Source organism: Protopterus annectens, chromosome 10.part0, assembly GCF_019279795.1.
Source record: "Protopterus annectens isolate FY-2018-M chromosome 10.part0, PAN1.0, whole genome shotgun sequence".
Taxonomy (NCBI): Eukaryota; Metazoa; Chordata; order Ceratodontiformes; family Protopteridae; genus Protopterus; species Protopterus annectens.
Genome location: NC_056744.1, coordinates 1,788,844,908 through 1,788,860,940, shown reverse-complemented (window position 1 = coordinate 1,788,860,940; position 16,033 = coordinate 1,788,844,908). Strand labels below are relative to the sequence as shown.

Genomic DNA, 16,033 nt, shown 5'->3' with positions numbered 1-16,033 from the left:
TTGCAGTAGAAGAAACAATAATCTTCTGATCCAAGGAAGACACACCCGAGGATTTTAGATCCGACAGCTCTGAAACCAAAAAATGGATTGGAGAAGCAGAAATCAATGGTGGTGTGTCTCTATAAAGGCTTTCAGGACCCAATGGGGTTGGAGCTGAAAGGACTCCCATTTGAATCTGCATCCTGAGGAACTTCCTCATCATTGTGTTCACATCTGCTTTGGATAGGCTGTGACGTCCTCTCTATGGGCCAGTAATCAAGGAGTCTGAATCCTCACCACTGACACTGGAGGGGGATGTTCACTTGGAACAAAAATGGATACATGCAGTATTTCCAGATGCAGCTCTCTGCTTCAAGCACAATTTCCCTTAAGAGCACACAGGGAACACACACTGTCTGGTGACTGGTTTTCCCTTTTTCTCCAGATCTGCAGTGAAACTCCTCACTAGCACAGCTTTAGAGTTGAGTCCTCAGCTGAGTGTACAAGCCAAGTCCTTCAGCACTCTGACACGGGTTTACTAGCTATACCCTCTTCTGTCCAGACTAACAGGTAGTTACAATGTCACCAGACACTCCAAAGCCAGCTACTCTAAGTCTCTTACAAGGGTACCCAATTATACCAAGTGAAATTAATATTAATACAAATGACAGTGTTTGACCAATGCAGTAAGACTTTCAGGAGTGACCACAGTGTCACCAAATAGATATAAGTCCTGTCAAAGTCTGATATGTTCTCTAAAAGACCAGCCACAATGAAAAGTTTAAATATATTTAATAATAAAAAAATGAAATAAGATGAAAATACTAAATACCTATTTACAATAAACACCAGGGTTTCAATCACAGGAAATATTAAAATAACACAAATGAACAAATTCACACATATACAGAAAACAGAACTTAACTAATCTTACTATAATTTCTTGAGTGATCTAAAGAATTACTATTCCTTGGTTCACTTACTAGAGAAAGGCAAGATGAAGTGGGTGAGAGATCTTTCTATCTCAGGTTCCAAAAACAGAGTGCTCTGAGACTTCAGTGTAAACTAGTATTAAAACATCATTTTAGTGATGGATTACAGAATGATATCACATACATCTGGTCATCTGATTTCTGGTTCCCATGCTACCCCCTTGGCTAGAAGCTGCCAGGATTTAGCACATATGTGTCAATAATACACACATATAAAGCTTACTAAGATATGTTGCAGCTTCCAGAAGTCATAAAACAATAAAACTCTTCCACTCTTCCTACAGGAGCTAATAAACCATCTCTGTCACAGACATTTCATCTTTGGCTGCAATCTGAACTGTAAAATACAATCTTTATGGCCTAAATTAAGTAATCTAATTTTTTACTATTTTTCAAAATTAGCTGGACTGAGATTAATCTCTTCTCTTCCACTATCCTCTGTTAAAATATATACATTCAATCAGTTAAAATACAGTCAGTCTGATATACATGTATATTTTGTCTGTCCAGCAGGCTACACTATTGATACATTTATAAAACAAGCAGCTTTACAAATACACTTTTCAACACAAGCACCTGTACAAATCAGTTTGATATATAAACTACATATAATTCTTTACAAAATTCCAGCTAGTTGTGCTGGCATATGTTACACATCCACTGCCCTACTCCTCCTGGCGTAGATGGCAATACCTCACATCATCACATAGGCTCCTGGAGGATCGAAGAGAGAAGCTGTTGAAGAGGGCCTAGAATATCTTCTGGGTGACTGTTCAAGGAATGGAGAAGGTAATCTGGAAGGGATAGGCTCCGAAAGCAGGGATGGAGTATAGATCTGAGGGGATCTTTCAATTCTTGTCTTCACAGCCGAAGTGGTCAGATCCGACTTTTTCAAAAGTTTAGCTGGTGGCTCTGATGAAGGAGCTGAAGTCAAAGTCTAGGTGGAAGGACGATCAGGAGACCTTTTATGGGAATTCTTTTCCTTTGTAACAGAGTCACCCTTTTTGTCTTGTTTTTTAGGGGGTTAAACTGCAGCAATCACGGTACAGTGTTTGGAAGGAAGAAGACTCCTTAGGATAACCTTATTCTTCCTGTCAATCAAAGCTCTGCAATTAAAACCTGCGCACATGTCACAATCTTACTCTAGGTGTTTTGGCCTAAACAGTGCACACATTCTATGTGGGTGTCAGACCTTGGAATCTTGTGTCCACAAGAGACACATTTTTGAAACCAGAAGATTTGTTTCACATTTTTTTTAAAACGGTAATGAAAAATTAGCAACAATAATCGGCTATAGCCAAGAAGGTATATCTATAAAAGATAGACAGGATATTTTTTTACAAAAGGAAATAAAGTGGAAGAAAAGACTACTAACAATGGTATTAAGGAGTAATATAAAAAGTACAAAAAGGGGTAAGGAAGACTACCAACAATGGTATTAAGGAGTACTATAAAAAGTACAAAAAGGGGTAAGGAAGACTACCAACAATGGTATTAAGGAATACTATAAAAAGTACAAAAAAGGTTAAGGAAGACAACCAACAATGGTATTAAGGAGTAATATAAAAAGTACAAAAAGGGGTAAGGAAGACTACCAACAATGGTATTAAGGAGTACTATAAAAAGTATAAAAAGGGGTAAGGAAGACAACCAACAATGGTATTAAGGAGTACTATAAAAAGTATAAAAAGGGGTAAGGAAGACTACCAACAATGGTATTAAGGAGTACTATAAAAAGTATAAAAAGGGGTAAGGAAGACAACCAACAATGGTATTAAGGAGTACTATAAAAAGTATAAAAAGGGGTAAGGAAGACTACCAACAATGGTATTAAGGAGCAATATAAAAAGTACAAAAAGGGGTAAGGAAGACTACCAACAATGGTATTAAGGAGTACTATAAAAAGTATAAAAAGGGGTAAGGAAGACAACCAACAATGGTATTAAGGAGTACTATAAAAAGTATAAAAAGGGGTAAGGAAGACTACCAACAATGGCATTAAGGAGTACTATAAAAAGTATAAAAAGGGGTAAGGAAGACAACCAACAATGGTATTAAGGGGTACTATAAAAAGTATAAAAAGGGGTAAGGAAGACAACCAACAATGGTATTAAGGAGTACTATAAAAGGGGGTAAGGAAGACTACCAACAATGGTATTATGGAGTACTATAAAAAGTATAAAAAGGGGTAAGGAAGACAACCAACAATGGTATTAAGGAGTACTATAAAAAGGGGTAAGGAAGACTACCAACAATGGTATTAAGGAGTACTATAAAAAGTATAAAAAGGGGTAAGGAAGACTACCAACAATGGTATTAAGGAGTAATATAAAAAGTACAAAAAGGGGTAAGGAAGACTACCAACAATGGTATTAAGGAGTAATATAAAAAGTATAAAAAGGGGTAAGGAAGACAACCAACAATGGTATTAAGGAATAATATAAAAAGTACAAAAAGGGGTAAGGAAGACTACCAACAATGGTATTAAGGAGTACTATAAAAAGTACAAAAAGGGGTAAGGAAGACTACCAACAATGGTATTAAGGAGTAATATAAAAGTATAAAAAGGGGTAAGGAAGACAACCAACAATGGTATTAAGGAGTACTATAAAAAGTACAAAAGGGGGGTAAGGAAGACTACCAACAATGGTATTAAGGAGTAATATAAAAAGTACAAAAAGGGGTAAGGAAGACTACCAACAATGGTATTAAGGAGTACTATAAAAAGTACAAAAAGGGGTAAGGAAGACTACCAACAATGGTATTAAGGAGTACTATAAAAAGTACAAAAAGGGGTAAGGAAGACTACCAACAATGGTATTAAGGAGTACTATAAAAAGTACAAAAAGGGGTAAGGAAGACTACCAACAATTGTATTGAGAGGTACTCAAGGAGTATGCGAAAAGGACGTTAGTGGTGAAAAAGGAATGTAATAATAAAAAAGGGTACAAGGGAGATATAGAAAAACAACTATATGTGTATTAGAAGAAACTAAAAGGAATTAAACTCACTTAAATGACAAACCATTGACTAAACAACTCCTAACACTAATGGACAACATCAGATTTATGTGTTTCTTCTTTTGTTTGGTAGTTGTATGACCTTAAAGTTAGTAAGATCCAGACAGCAGTCCGACAGCAATCTACTAACAGGCATAAATGGCAGTGAGGAATGCAGACTGTCATAAGTGGGAGTAGCCAGCAATGCTGAAACCTTCTGATATACCTGTGGTTTCAGCAATGAGGTGAGTGTGCATCTGTGAGTATTTGTGAGTTAGGGTAAAAGTAAGAGTTAGGGAAGGGGATAGATTTTGTGTTATGTTTGGGTACTGGTATGTGTGTGTGTGTCTAGTTTAGGGGTACTGGTAGAGAAAGCCTGTTTACTTATGTGTGTTAACTCTAACACTATCACTGACCCTAACCACAGTACTACACATTACATCCCTAAACAATCTTTCCTTAACAGTACCACTGAGCAGACTGCATATGTTCATCTTTAGTGGTCATTTTTTTGTATTTATTTATTTTTTTTAGCCAATCATAAAATGATTCTGTTTATTCTCCTTTTGTGATTTACTTATTTTGGTAATGTGTGTTTTTCATTAGCCATGTTGTCAGCATGCTCCCACTGAATACAATCTGCAATGATGTAAATTTGTTCAGTTGTTAGAATACCATCTTTTGAACATATACAAAGCACTTGGTTCTAACAGTATTAGGCAAAAACTGCCCTGTAACTCCACCCACTCCAGCACACAGTTCTAACAAGGGAGGGATGTGTTAGCACACCAGGAATATAAACTGATGTCCTACTGTCAGGATAGTCTGTGGAAGGAGGTGTGCCTACATTTTTTTGTTGAGCTTTCTAGTTATAAAGTGCACTTACATCAATAAAGAATCCCAGAACTGCAATACCGTTCTGCTTGATAGCTTCGGACACGTTAGCAAACTTCTCTCCTATGTGAAGAATGTGCATCTGAAAGACAAAATAGATTGTGAGTTTTATTCAAAACAGACAAACGTGTTAGTCATACAAAGTTACAAATGGTGTAATGATCTTAGAAAAACAGAAATTGGTTTTGATGGCAGAATGGAGCGTTTCAGTTTTATTAAAATGTTTATATCTAAGTGCTGCAAAAATAAGTGAAGTAATGAAAACAGAACATTAAAATAAATAAAAAGATACAAAGACTTTTAGATAATGTAATAAGAACAACAGAATGCAGATAAGCAGGCGAGCACTGTTGACTTTTTTTATTATGAGCAAGTGTATCTCTTTAAAAAGCATGGTGAAATATTGCCATAAGCTAAGAAATGCTAACCTTCAAAAGAAAGCATAGACCTATCTGAAACATTTAACAGTAACATATCATTTTGAGTTAAACTGCACATTTGATTAAATACTTTGTATCATGAATATTTCTTCTAAATCAGAATGACGTAATCACAGCAGCTTACAAACCACTAACTTTCAAAGCATAGCAACAACTGATGTACAGGTAGACTGAAAAGGCCTTCCATTCATTAAGTTCAAACTAAAAGATTAGCATAAACGATAGAGTCTATCCACATTATTACTTCCCTCTCTTAATCACTAAACGACCTTTCCTTCTTGGATATCATTTGGGTTCCAAAACTGAACAGAAAATTCCAAAGAGAACAACTCTAAATGGCATATTCATAAATCACTCATCCTGGACTGAACACCACTGCCACACACAAGAAAAAAGCAAACTGCTTACAAATCTCAGTCAGGTCCATTCTTTTCTCTTCATTAACTTTCAAAATCTTATACTAAAGCTACTCCATTATCTTGAAGTAAGCCTGTCCCACTACCAGTGTCTCATTTGGACATCCGAAGATGAAAAAAGACATTTGGCACACCCAGTTTATTTCCACACTTAACAGATAAGCTGCCATCCAAGTGAACTAGTAAAATTACCTCTTCCTACTGTAAAACTGTCTTCTGTGTGTTCCAGGCCTTCTTCACTTCCCTCTATTTTTGACTACATAATCTATTTAAGAAGGCCGTTCCAGAAATCCAATACCCTCTGGTGAAAATATTCCTTCAGATTTACTTTCAGCAGATTGTACTGCATATTTACATTGTGGTCCACCACTTTTATTTAGTTGTTTTTTTTCCTTCTGAAAGCAGCTCTCTTCATTCACTGATGTATTCTACTCAAAATGTTCTTTTATTTCCTATTGCAACAGCTGACATTAAATCGGGTCTCTGCCGAAGATTAAAACAAAGAAATTGTTCTTTCTCTCTCTCTCTCTGTTTGCTTTCACTCTGGGTGCCATTTAAAAGTATCATTATCGGTTTCTCCCTGTTTAATTTCTCCAAATCTTTTGCGTTTCTAATATCATGATGGGAATGGATCCCATTCCTAAGTCAAGGCATAATTAAAGTTCATGAAATTAGCATTGTTTCAATCTTTGATGCCATCCAAAAGTGCTTTTCGCAGGACCTGCAATATCCCCAGAAATGACTCATTCTGTAATTCATAGAGTTACATGTATCGGTTGCCCATCTAAATATGACTGTAAATTCTTTTTTTGTGAGATCCATTGCTCCTATTGGAACTGTATGGGTATCTTTCTTCCACATTGCTCTCGTTTCTGCCTGCAAATCCTGATATTTTATGATCATGTCTTTCTGCATGCAAGACATACACTGGGTGCAGCAATTTCCATGATTGTTAGTTTTGTTTTTTTTAATGGACTACTATATCTGGTTTTCTTTCATCTCTTTTTTAACTCTTTGTAATGGGTGATCCCATGTGATGTACATTTCGGCATTCTCTATAATGCTTTGTTTCTCTCTTTTTTTATTTCTCCAAGTCTTTTGGGGGTTTTAATACCATGATGAGAATGGACCCCATTCCTAAGTCTAAGTATGATTAAAGTTAATGAAATTAGTATTGTTTAAATTTTTGATGTTAGCCAGAAGTGCTCTTTGCTGCACCCACAATGTGCCCAGTACTGACTCCTGTAATTCGTACAGAGTTACAAGTATCAGTAACATTTCTAAGTACGACTGTAAATTCTTTTTTATAAGACCCGTAGCTCCTACTATTGTTGGAACTGTCTGGGTATCATTCTTCCACATTGCGCTTGTTTCTGCCTGCAAATCCTGGTATTTTGACTTTGTGTCACTCTGAAAGTAAGACACTTTAGTCACTAGGTGTAGCAATTTCAATGATCAATGCTACTTTTGTCTTTTTTTCATGGATTACTATATTTGGTATTCTTGCATGTATTTTTTGAACTTTTGGTAATGGGTGATCCCGTATGATATAAACTACATCATTTTCTATATTGCTTTGTGGCTCAGGTTTCCAATGTTTTTCAGTTACTTCAATATTATAATGTTTGCACAATCCCCAATACAACAGTCTTGCCACATCATTATGCCTTTCAGTATTCAGCCCTTCTGTCATTAATATATCACACGCAGCAACAAGATGTGCGACTGTTTCCAATTCAGTTTTACAAAACCTTCATTTGTCTCCTTCTCCCACATGTTCAATGGACTTTGAAAACAACGTGTATGCAGTCCACTATCTTGGGTCTCCAATATTAACATTTCATCATTTGGTTTAAATTCACATCTCCTTAACCATTCCTGTGTTTGATCCTAATCGACATAAGGTTATTCCAAGAGTTTTATGTACTTGCAACTATATTTATACATTTTCCAAATTTCTTGCCTTCTCATCTGATCCTTCACCTTATATTCTTTTGTTTTTTTCGTACATTCTGTTGCTGCCTGATTTTTATCTATTTCTGGTTTGATTTACATTCCAGCTTGACACCAATATACTTCTGCTTAACTAAGCAGGGAAGTCATCTTAGACTTATTCTCCTCATGTTTTTAAAGCTTTCACTATGTTTGGGTCTTGTGAGGTCAGCAGATATGTATGCAGTCCTACGATTCAGATCTATACATGTATTCAGTTTTGAAGAGGCCTATACCTCTTTTAGAATGGGGAATATATAGTCTTGGTATGCAAATCATTTGATAAGCATGAAGCATCCTTCTTGCTTTCCTGTCCAACCGATCCAGTACCTTTCGGGGCCAGTCAATCACTCCAAAACTGCACGTTAGAACAGGAAGAGCAAATTGGTTTATAGCTTGGACTTTGTTACTAGATGTTAGCGCTGTTTTCAGTATTAATTTTAGTCTTCTAAAATATTCCTAAGTTTTATTCTCATGTGTTCATGTTTTACTGTTCATCCTTCATCAATTCCCAAATATTTAAATACTCCCTCTTGCTCAAGTTCTTTTATATCACATTCCTGTCCCAGACTGATGTTTTCTTGGTGCTGCAGCTTTCCTGCTTTAAAGGTTGCTTTTACACATTTATCAAGACTAGGATGGAAGGGTGTTAGACTGGCAGTGGAAGATGACATTAATGAAACAACAGATCTCCAGTAAGAAAAAAAGAATACAAGGAAATGGAACATGTCATCCTACAAGGAACACAAACGCAGACGGACTTTGGATTGACTGATTTGCCTGACCATTTGGTTTACAATATATTAGATACTCATCTGTAGGTGAATGTACCATTCAAACAGATGTTCTGAGACTGACGACACCTCCGCAAATGTCTCTTAGGATATTGTTTTGGAATCTCTGAAGACACTCCTCTATATAATTCAACAATATTTGCATTTTGGACAAAATCACTTTGTCTGACTCAGTCAGTCTGAGAAGTATTCTCGTTGAACAGGTAGGAGGACTAGACCAATGTCCCCTTTTTATCTGCAACCAGCTGCCCAACCTGATTGTACAGTATTTATGTTGAGGAATTGCCCTGTCTGCTGAACAGCAACCTTATTTCACATAAAACTGCTGTCTCCTCCCTAAATTAAGGAACTGAACCTATCCTCTCCCTGAGCAACAGTCCCCCAAGGAAAATAAACCTAATAAAAGAAAGTATGTGCTTTAAAACTACTGTTTGTACACATAAAATTGTGTAATACTCTAGGTTTTTAATTTACTCTTACTAGCGAGGACAACCAGCAGCTAAAACCTTTCTGTTTCCATAATTAGCCTACCTTCCCCTCTTGTACCCTCTGTTAATAACTGACATTCTCCTCTACTCTAATTCTTCTGTGGCTCTGTCTTTGCTGCCATATCCCACTGAGCATTTCTCTGATCCCTCTTGGCTACATCACTCTGCTCCTAGCCTTATCCTTTCTCCCCTTTGACCCTTCTCTTCTTCCACACTTCACTATCCCTTTTCATGCTGGACTGTACTATATACCATACAGTATAGGTACTAGTCCCGTCCCTGCCCTCTCTACCTACTGCATAGTGCTAGCTAACTTCCGGTCTTCACCTGCCCTGGTCTATCTTTTCCCCACCCCTTTCTTATGACCTCACCTACCTATTAAATATACCTTGCCCCTTATGTCGCCACCTTTATTCTTTGATCTAGCTCTCGGCTGCTGTGCTTCCCTGGCTCCGGTGTACACAAGTTGTGTAAGTGCGCACTGCCATACCTATTTAGGACCTGACAAACATCTTACTACAAAAGTGATTGTAAGGGTGTATCTGAAGATAAATGCAACTATTAATGTTTACTAGGGTGTAGCGGTGCTATTTTTAGCCGTTATCGGCTAACTCTAATCGGTTTCTGCACGTGGAGTGAGCATAAGCAGTGTAGATACCCGTAGGATGCATCGCTGCTACTTTAGCATGTAAGGGTTTGTTTATCTTAACCAAACATATTTCTTGTTATAAAAGTGACTGTAAGGGTGTATCTAACGTCAAATGCAACTATTAATGTGTACTATGGTGTAATGGTGTTATTTTTAGCCGTTATCGGCTAACTCTAATCGCATCTCTGCATGTGGAGTGAGTATAAGAAGTGTAGATACCTGTAGGACGTTCCACTGCTATTTTAGCATGTAAGGGCTTTGTCTACCTTAACCAAACGCCATGTTTAAGTAGGGCGTTGCTTACTTAAATCCACATATGTGGAGGTTTGAACATAAGCATAGCTGATTTTTATGGGCCCTATCTGACCAGTGGATGTGTGAATATAACCTAAGCTGATTTATATGGGTCCTATCTGACTTGTTTTACTTTATGCACACTATTAATACTGCAACTGTTATGTTTTAGACAGATTATGCCATGTTTGATTAGTGCCTATGTATATTACTGCATCTAAACTGATTTTAATTGCATTCTAACTGTGTACCTTGTTCCCTTCCGTATTTACTGTTATATGCAAACTGTGTTGCTCCATTTTTCACTGGTATTAATGTAGCTTTGTGTAATTCACAGATGTTTCTGAATATCTTGCTACCTATTGAACTGTACCTACTGTGCCTTAAACTTTTCAATTAATTACATAGAATAGAGTTCAAATATATCTGGTTGTAGTATTAGTGCTAGTATGCTAGTATGCTCATTAGCTTGCTTGCTATTTAAGCTTAGTAAGTGTGTTTAACTGTGTGTTTAAGCTTAGTAAGTGTGTTTAACTGTGTGTTTAACTCTATGCATACCTCACCACTCAGTTTCAATCTCCCTTTATGTAACTATCTGCCCAACCTGATTGTACAGTATTTATGTTGAGGAATTGCCCTGTCTGCTGAACAGCAACCTTATTTGACATAAAACTGCCATATCCTCCCTAAACTGAGAAACTGAACCTATTCTCTCCCTGAGCAACAGTCCCTCAAGGAAAATAAACATAATAAAAGAAAGTATGTGCTTTAAAACTACTGTCTGTAGACATAAAATTGTGAAATACTCTAGGTTTTTAATTTATAGGTTCATGGGTAGGTACTAGGCTATTGGCCCTAGGGCCTATACAAGCCTAGCCAAAAAGGTACCCTGGCTTTAGCCACCCAAGAAAATTATTTTCCTGTGCCCCTGCCAAGCAGAACCACAGAAGTTTTCCCCGGGGTGAATTTCCTATTACCTATCCAATCATCAAGATTTTTCTTGAAGACTGCTAATGGTGAGCTCTGTTTGACATAGATAGGTAGTCTGTTCCAGAGTATGGGGAGTCTCTGGGACAGGAATCTATCCCTCCAGCATGTTCTGTTTATTGTGGTGACAAGGTTTAGGTCCCTAGAGCAGCAGCAGCTAAAACCTGTTTCCATAATTAGCCTACCTTCCCCTCTTGTACCCTCTGTTAATAACTGCCATCCTCCCCTACTCTAATTCTGGACCTGCTGCCTTCCATTCACTCTCCCATTAGATGTTACTATTGCTATACAGCCTTTGTCCACCAGATGGCAACATTTTTCTAGAGCTATCCTACTGTCTCTAATCACAACTCTCAGGCATCCAGTTTTCTATATCTTGTTTAGGTTGCAGTCCCACTCTATCCTTCTATTATTTTATACTTTACATCATTTAACCACTCTGACTACTCTCCCTACTATCAAGGCTTTTATCTCCTACCTTTCCCCACCTAAACTTACCTTAGCAATCAGCTCTACTGATTGTTCTCCTAGGGTTCACTCCTTCTGTGGCTCTACCAGCTCCGTTCGCCCTGCGGGCTCACTCTGCTTCCCTACCCTGCCCCCAAATTCCACCCGCCCCCAGTGCTTCTAGATTTATACACCCTAACCACACCCCCTTCATTACCACCAATCACAAGCTCCAACCCCTTAAAGTGCTAATACCCACTTCCCACTAGTCATCACTTTGCTAAACTATGTATACCTATCCCAGTAAATTAACATAAAAGTAATTCTTCTACTATCAGCTTAGTAAACTATCTGTATTTATGCCTGTATATTAATATAAACATAATTTATTCTACAATGCCACCTTCAAATACCCTAACATACCCCAAACCCTTACTCTTATTCACACCCCTAACTCTTCTAACTATACATTACCTACTTACTTTCTATGAACACCCTAACTATCTAGGATTTCACAACCCCATTAAGCAAGCCTCTACACCAACACTTATACTCCCTCATGGTCATAATAACACATCCTGTTCACCAAAGTATTTATCAGCCAAGTTTCATAGACTCACTCACATCACTTATTATAGCCCAAGAGCCAGGAAATCCCAGAACCTAATATGTAAACTTTTACAAATCACCCTGAGTATACAGGTCCACTCCCTTATAGATGGTGATATACACCCAAACCCTGGTCCAAACTCTAGCACAACCACAAAGCCTGACAGACCAACTCCGACTAACACACACTTGCTTACCAGGCCCCCTAACTCTCTCCTAATAGCTCAACTGAATGTTCGGAGCATAAATAATAAAATTGCTCACCTACATGCCCTTATGAATGTACATGCATTTGACATCCTCTGTCTCACTGAAACATGGCTCAAGCCATCAATACAAGACAATGTAGTTATTCCCCCTGGCTATAATATCTTGAGACTCGACTGTAATGCTAAGAAGGGTGGAGGAGTAGCTATACTATAAAAATCTGGATTACAAGTTATCTCAATAGACTCCAAACCTCCACTACCTAGTAATGCAGAAATTCCTATTTCCAAGATTCAGCTTAATAAATGTAAATCCATATGTATCATCTGTATCTACCTTCCCCCAGGCAATAATACTAGCACATTAGAAGCTATCCTCAGTTGGCTCTCAACCAACTACCCACAAGAAACCACAGTACTTGGTGACTTTAATATAAACTGGAAGTCCTGTTCATCTGAACAGCCTTCTACTCATATTAACCTATATGGTTTTACTCAAACCATCACATCTCCTACCAGAACCAACAAACTTAATAATAAGGAAAGCACCCTAGACTGGATTCTTACTAATAATTACCAACAAACTTACAAAGCAGGCACCCTCCCTAAAGATATAAGTGACTACTCACTCTCCTTTTTAATTAGGTATAAGACTGATACTCCAAACCCAACCATTTATAGGACAATAAGGACTAACAATTTTTTTAACCCTGATAGCTTCCACACAGAACTTGCAGCTTGTGACTGGTCACACCTGAAACACCTCCCATTAGATGATGCAGTCAAACACTTTAATTCAAAATTCGTAGCCACTCTAGATTGCCATGTCCCAACATGCACAATTAGAACTAGGACTAAACCATGGCTCTCCTAAACTACCAAACAAAAAATCCTCCAAAGAAATAAACTCTGGGCCAGCTGGCATGCAACAAAAAGCCCTACAGAACAATTAAAGTTCAGACAGCTAAGAAACAAAACAAAAAAAAGCCATATTGTCTGATAAAAGAAACTATTACTGTCAGCTTCAACAAACCCATCAAAATAATCCTCAAAAATTCTGGTCAGGCATCAAAAACCTCTTACACCCAGGTCGCTCAAGCACACCTGCTCCCTCAGGCTCTGATCACAACAATCCCAACTAAATAGCCAACTCTTTTAACAATTTTTTTCACAGAGACCATTCAATCCCTTGCTAATCAGCTAACCCCTGGCACCATATCCTCTTCCACTTCTATCTCCAACAGCCCTCCTCTATTTCATTTTCAACCTGTTCCCACATCCCTTGTCTGTACCCTTATTCAGAAACTTAAACCTACCACACTCTCTGCCGACCTACTACCTGCAGATTACCTGAAAAAATCAGCAAAAGCCATAGCCTACCCCAAATCCATCCTCATTAATAGAACTATTTCTGAAGGAACCATCCCACCAATCTGGAAAGTAAAGGTGGTAATTCCAAAGAGTTATCTAACTACAGGCCCATAGCCGTATTATCCCCATTAGCAGAAATAATGGAGAAATGCATTCATAAGCAACGTTTAGGCTACCTACTAGAAAACAACTTACTAGCCACCTGCCAACATGGCTTCAGACCATTTCATAGCACCATCACTACTCTCTTATCCTTTACCGACTGCATTAATAGAAATCAAAATAAAAACACTCTACTCAGCCCTCTTTATTGATCTGTCAAAAGCCTTTGACATGGTTAACCACCACCTCATCATAAACATACTTAAAAAAACTGTCATTGGATGCACTTGCTATATAGTGGTTCCAATCCTATTTAAATAACAGGCAACAGGTTGTACTATAGGAAAATAACTTGTCCTCCCACCTCCCAGTTTCCTTTGGTGTCCCTCAAGGATCCATATTGGATCCCCTCCTCTTCTCTATCTTTACAAACAACCTTCATTCTGTAATTCCTCAAGCTACCTGTATCCAATATGCAGACGATTCCACACTTATATGTTCAGCCACTTCCCCATCTGATCTTCAGTCCCTAACCCAAAACACCTTTAGCATATTTGAAAAATGGCTTCTACACCGATGTCTCGTCTTGAACCCCAAAAAAAAAAAAACAAAAATGCTACTATTCACCCCCACCCATAGGGCCAGCCCACTGAACTTTACTGTAACATCTAGCAACGGAACTATCATATCTCCTGATCCTACCACAAAACTACTTGGGGTACTAATTGATAACAACCTCAACTTTGAGCCTCATATTAATAAACTATAAAAACAGTGAACAAAAAATTAGGTTTCCTCTACAGGATCAAACCCTTTCTGACTCCACAAGCCAGGACCACTAGTGCCTGTACCCACCTTATCTGAACCCTACTATATGCCTCCCCTATCTATACTAAACTATGTAAAAGCAATCTGAACAAGCTGACTACCTCCTACAACAATATTGCCAGGTTTGCAAGTGGGTCAACCTATAGAACCCATCATTGTAACAATCTTAATCAACTAGGCTGGTTAGAATTGCCAAATCTAATACTACTGAACCAACTAATAGCAGCCCATAAGATCCTGTATCAACCTACAAATACACCAATACTCACTAACCTAATCACCCCCTATAATAATCTCAAAACCCTACGCTCATCTAACAAACTTCTGGTACAAATAGCTAAAACCAATAATTCGTCTGGTGACTCATTGTTCTCTAATACAGGGGGTAAAACCTGGAACACCCTCCCTATTCACCTAACCTCCCTATCCTCAGCCTAACCTATTTAAAAGCAAACTAAAACCCTACCTTAAATCACACTGGTTATGCCCGTGTGTTAACCCAGTCTAACTACTTAACCTGTCCCTAGACACTAATCTTCTTACCTGTATAAGCTTGACTCTTTTCTATTGACAATACTGTGTGTGTGACTTTACAGTTGAATAGTGTCTTTGGACATATTTTGTGTGAATATCCTTAGCTGTTACACACTAGGATTTTTGTGTGACTTTACAGTTTGATAGTGACACTGTACATATTTTTGTTTGAATATCCATAGCTGTTATGCACTAGGATTTTTCTTGTTAATAAGCTAAATCTAATGAAATGCAATGATTGCCAAAACTTTGTAATGTAACAATGTCTTTCTAAATATTCATCTGTATGTGGAGCTTTTCTCCCCGGGCCTCCACTGAAAATGGACATATATCCAGTTGGACTAGCCCGGTCAACAAATGTAAAATAAATAAAATTAATAAATCTGAAAAAGTTTTGACCATTTGCAGTTGTGCTTTCAGTTCCTCATCTGATAAACTATACAGTTTTAAATAATCCATGAAAAGAAGATGAGAAATCTTTACACTTTGTTGTTTTCTTGGAGCCAAACTGTAGCCATGACCTAATCAGTTAAGTAGACAGCTTAACGGATTAAGGCAAAACAAAAGATTAGAGGCATCCTGGGATATCCCCCCTTTCAATTTTTATCCCTGGAATAATAATTTGTCCTTTAACATGGCTTAATTGTCAGGAAATGACAGACAATCTGTTTTACTGGCGTTTCTTTGTTACTTGCTTTGTTCTGGCTATGACTTGATTGATCTCAGTTGTAAATTCAAACCACAACCCTCTCCTGATAACGCACCACTTGAAACTGCAATACAGTTCAGCGCACTTAAACTGTGCTCTTTTTTCAGCTGATGGTCTTCCAAGTGTATACCTAAATCCTGTCTCAATCCTTATAAATAAGTCAAGTCCAGGAATCCCACGTTCCCTCTCTCTGGAAAAAGTCACACGTTATCCCTCTGCACAAAGGAGGAAATTCAACAGGCATTAATAACGTTAGACCTACAGCAATCTTATCTCCCCTCGCTAAAATACCTGAAAAATGTA

At 37.8% G+C, this 16,033-nt stretch overlaps 1 protein-coding gene across 3 annotated transcripts in view; it reads right to left on the bottom strand.

Annotated features, from left to right (window-relative positions):
- Positions 1 to 16,033, bottom strand: part of LOC122814026 (carbonic anhydrase 4-like) — a 329,800-nt gene that overhangs the window by 130,064 nt on the left and 183,703 nt on the right. For all 3 annotated transcript variants that reach the window (XM_044086610.1, XM_044086611.1, XM_044086612.1), the window contains one exon: positions 4,857 to 4,946. In XM_044086610.1, coding sequence (XP_043942545.1) covers positions 4,857 to 4,946 — 90 coding nt within the window. The remainder of the gene's footprint in view (positions 1 to 4,856; positions 4,947 to 16,033) is intronic.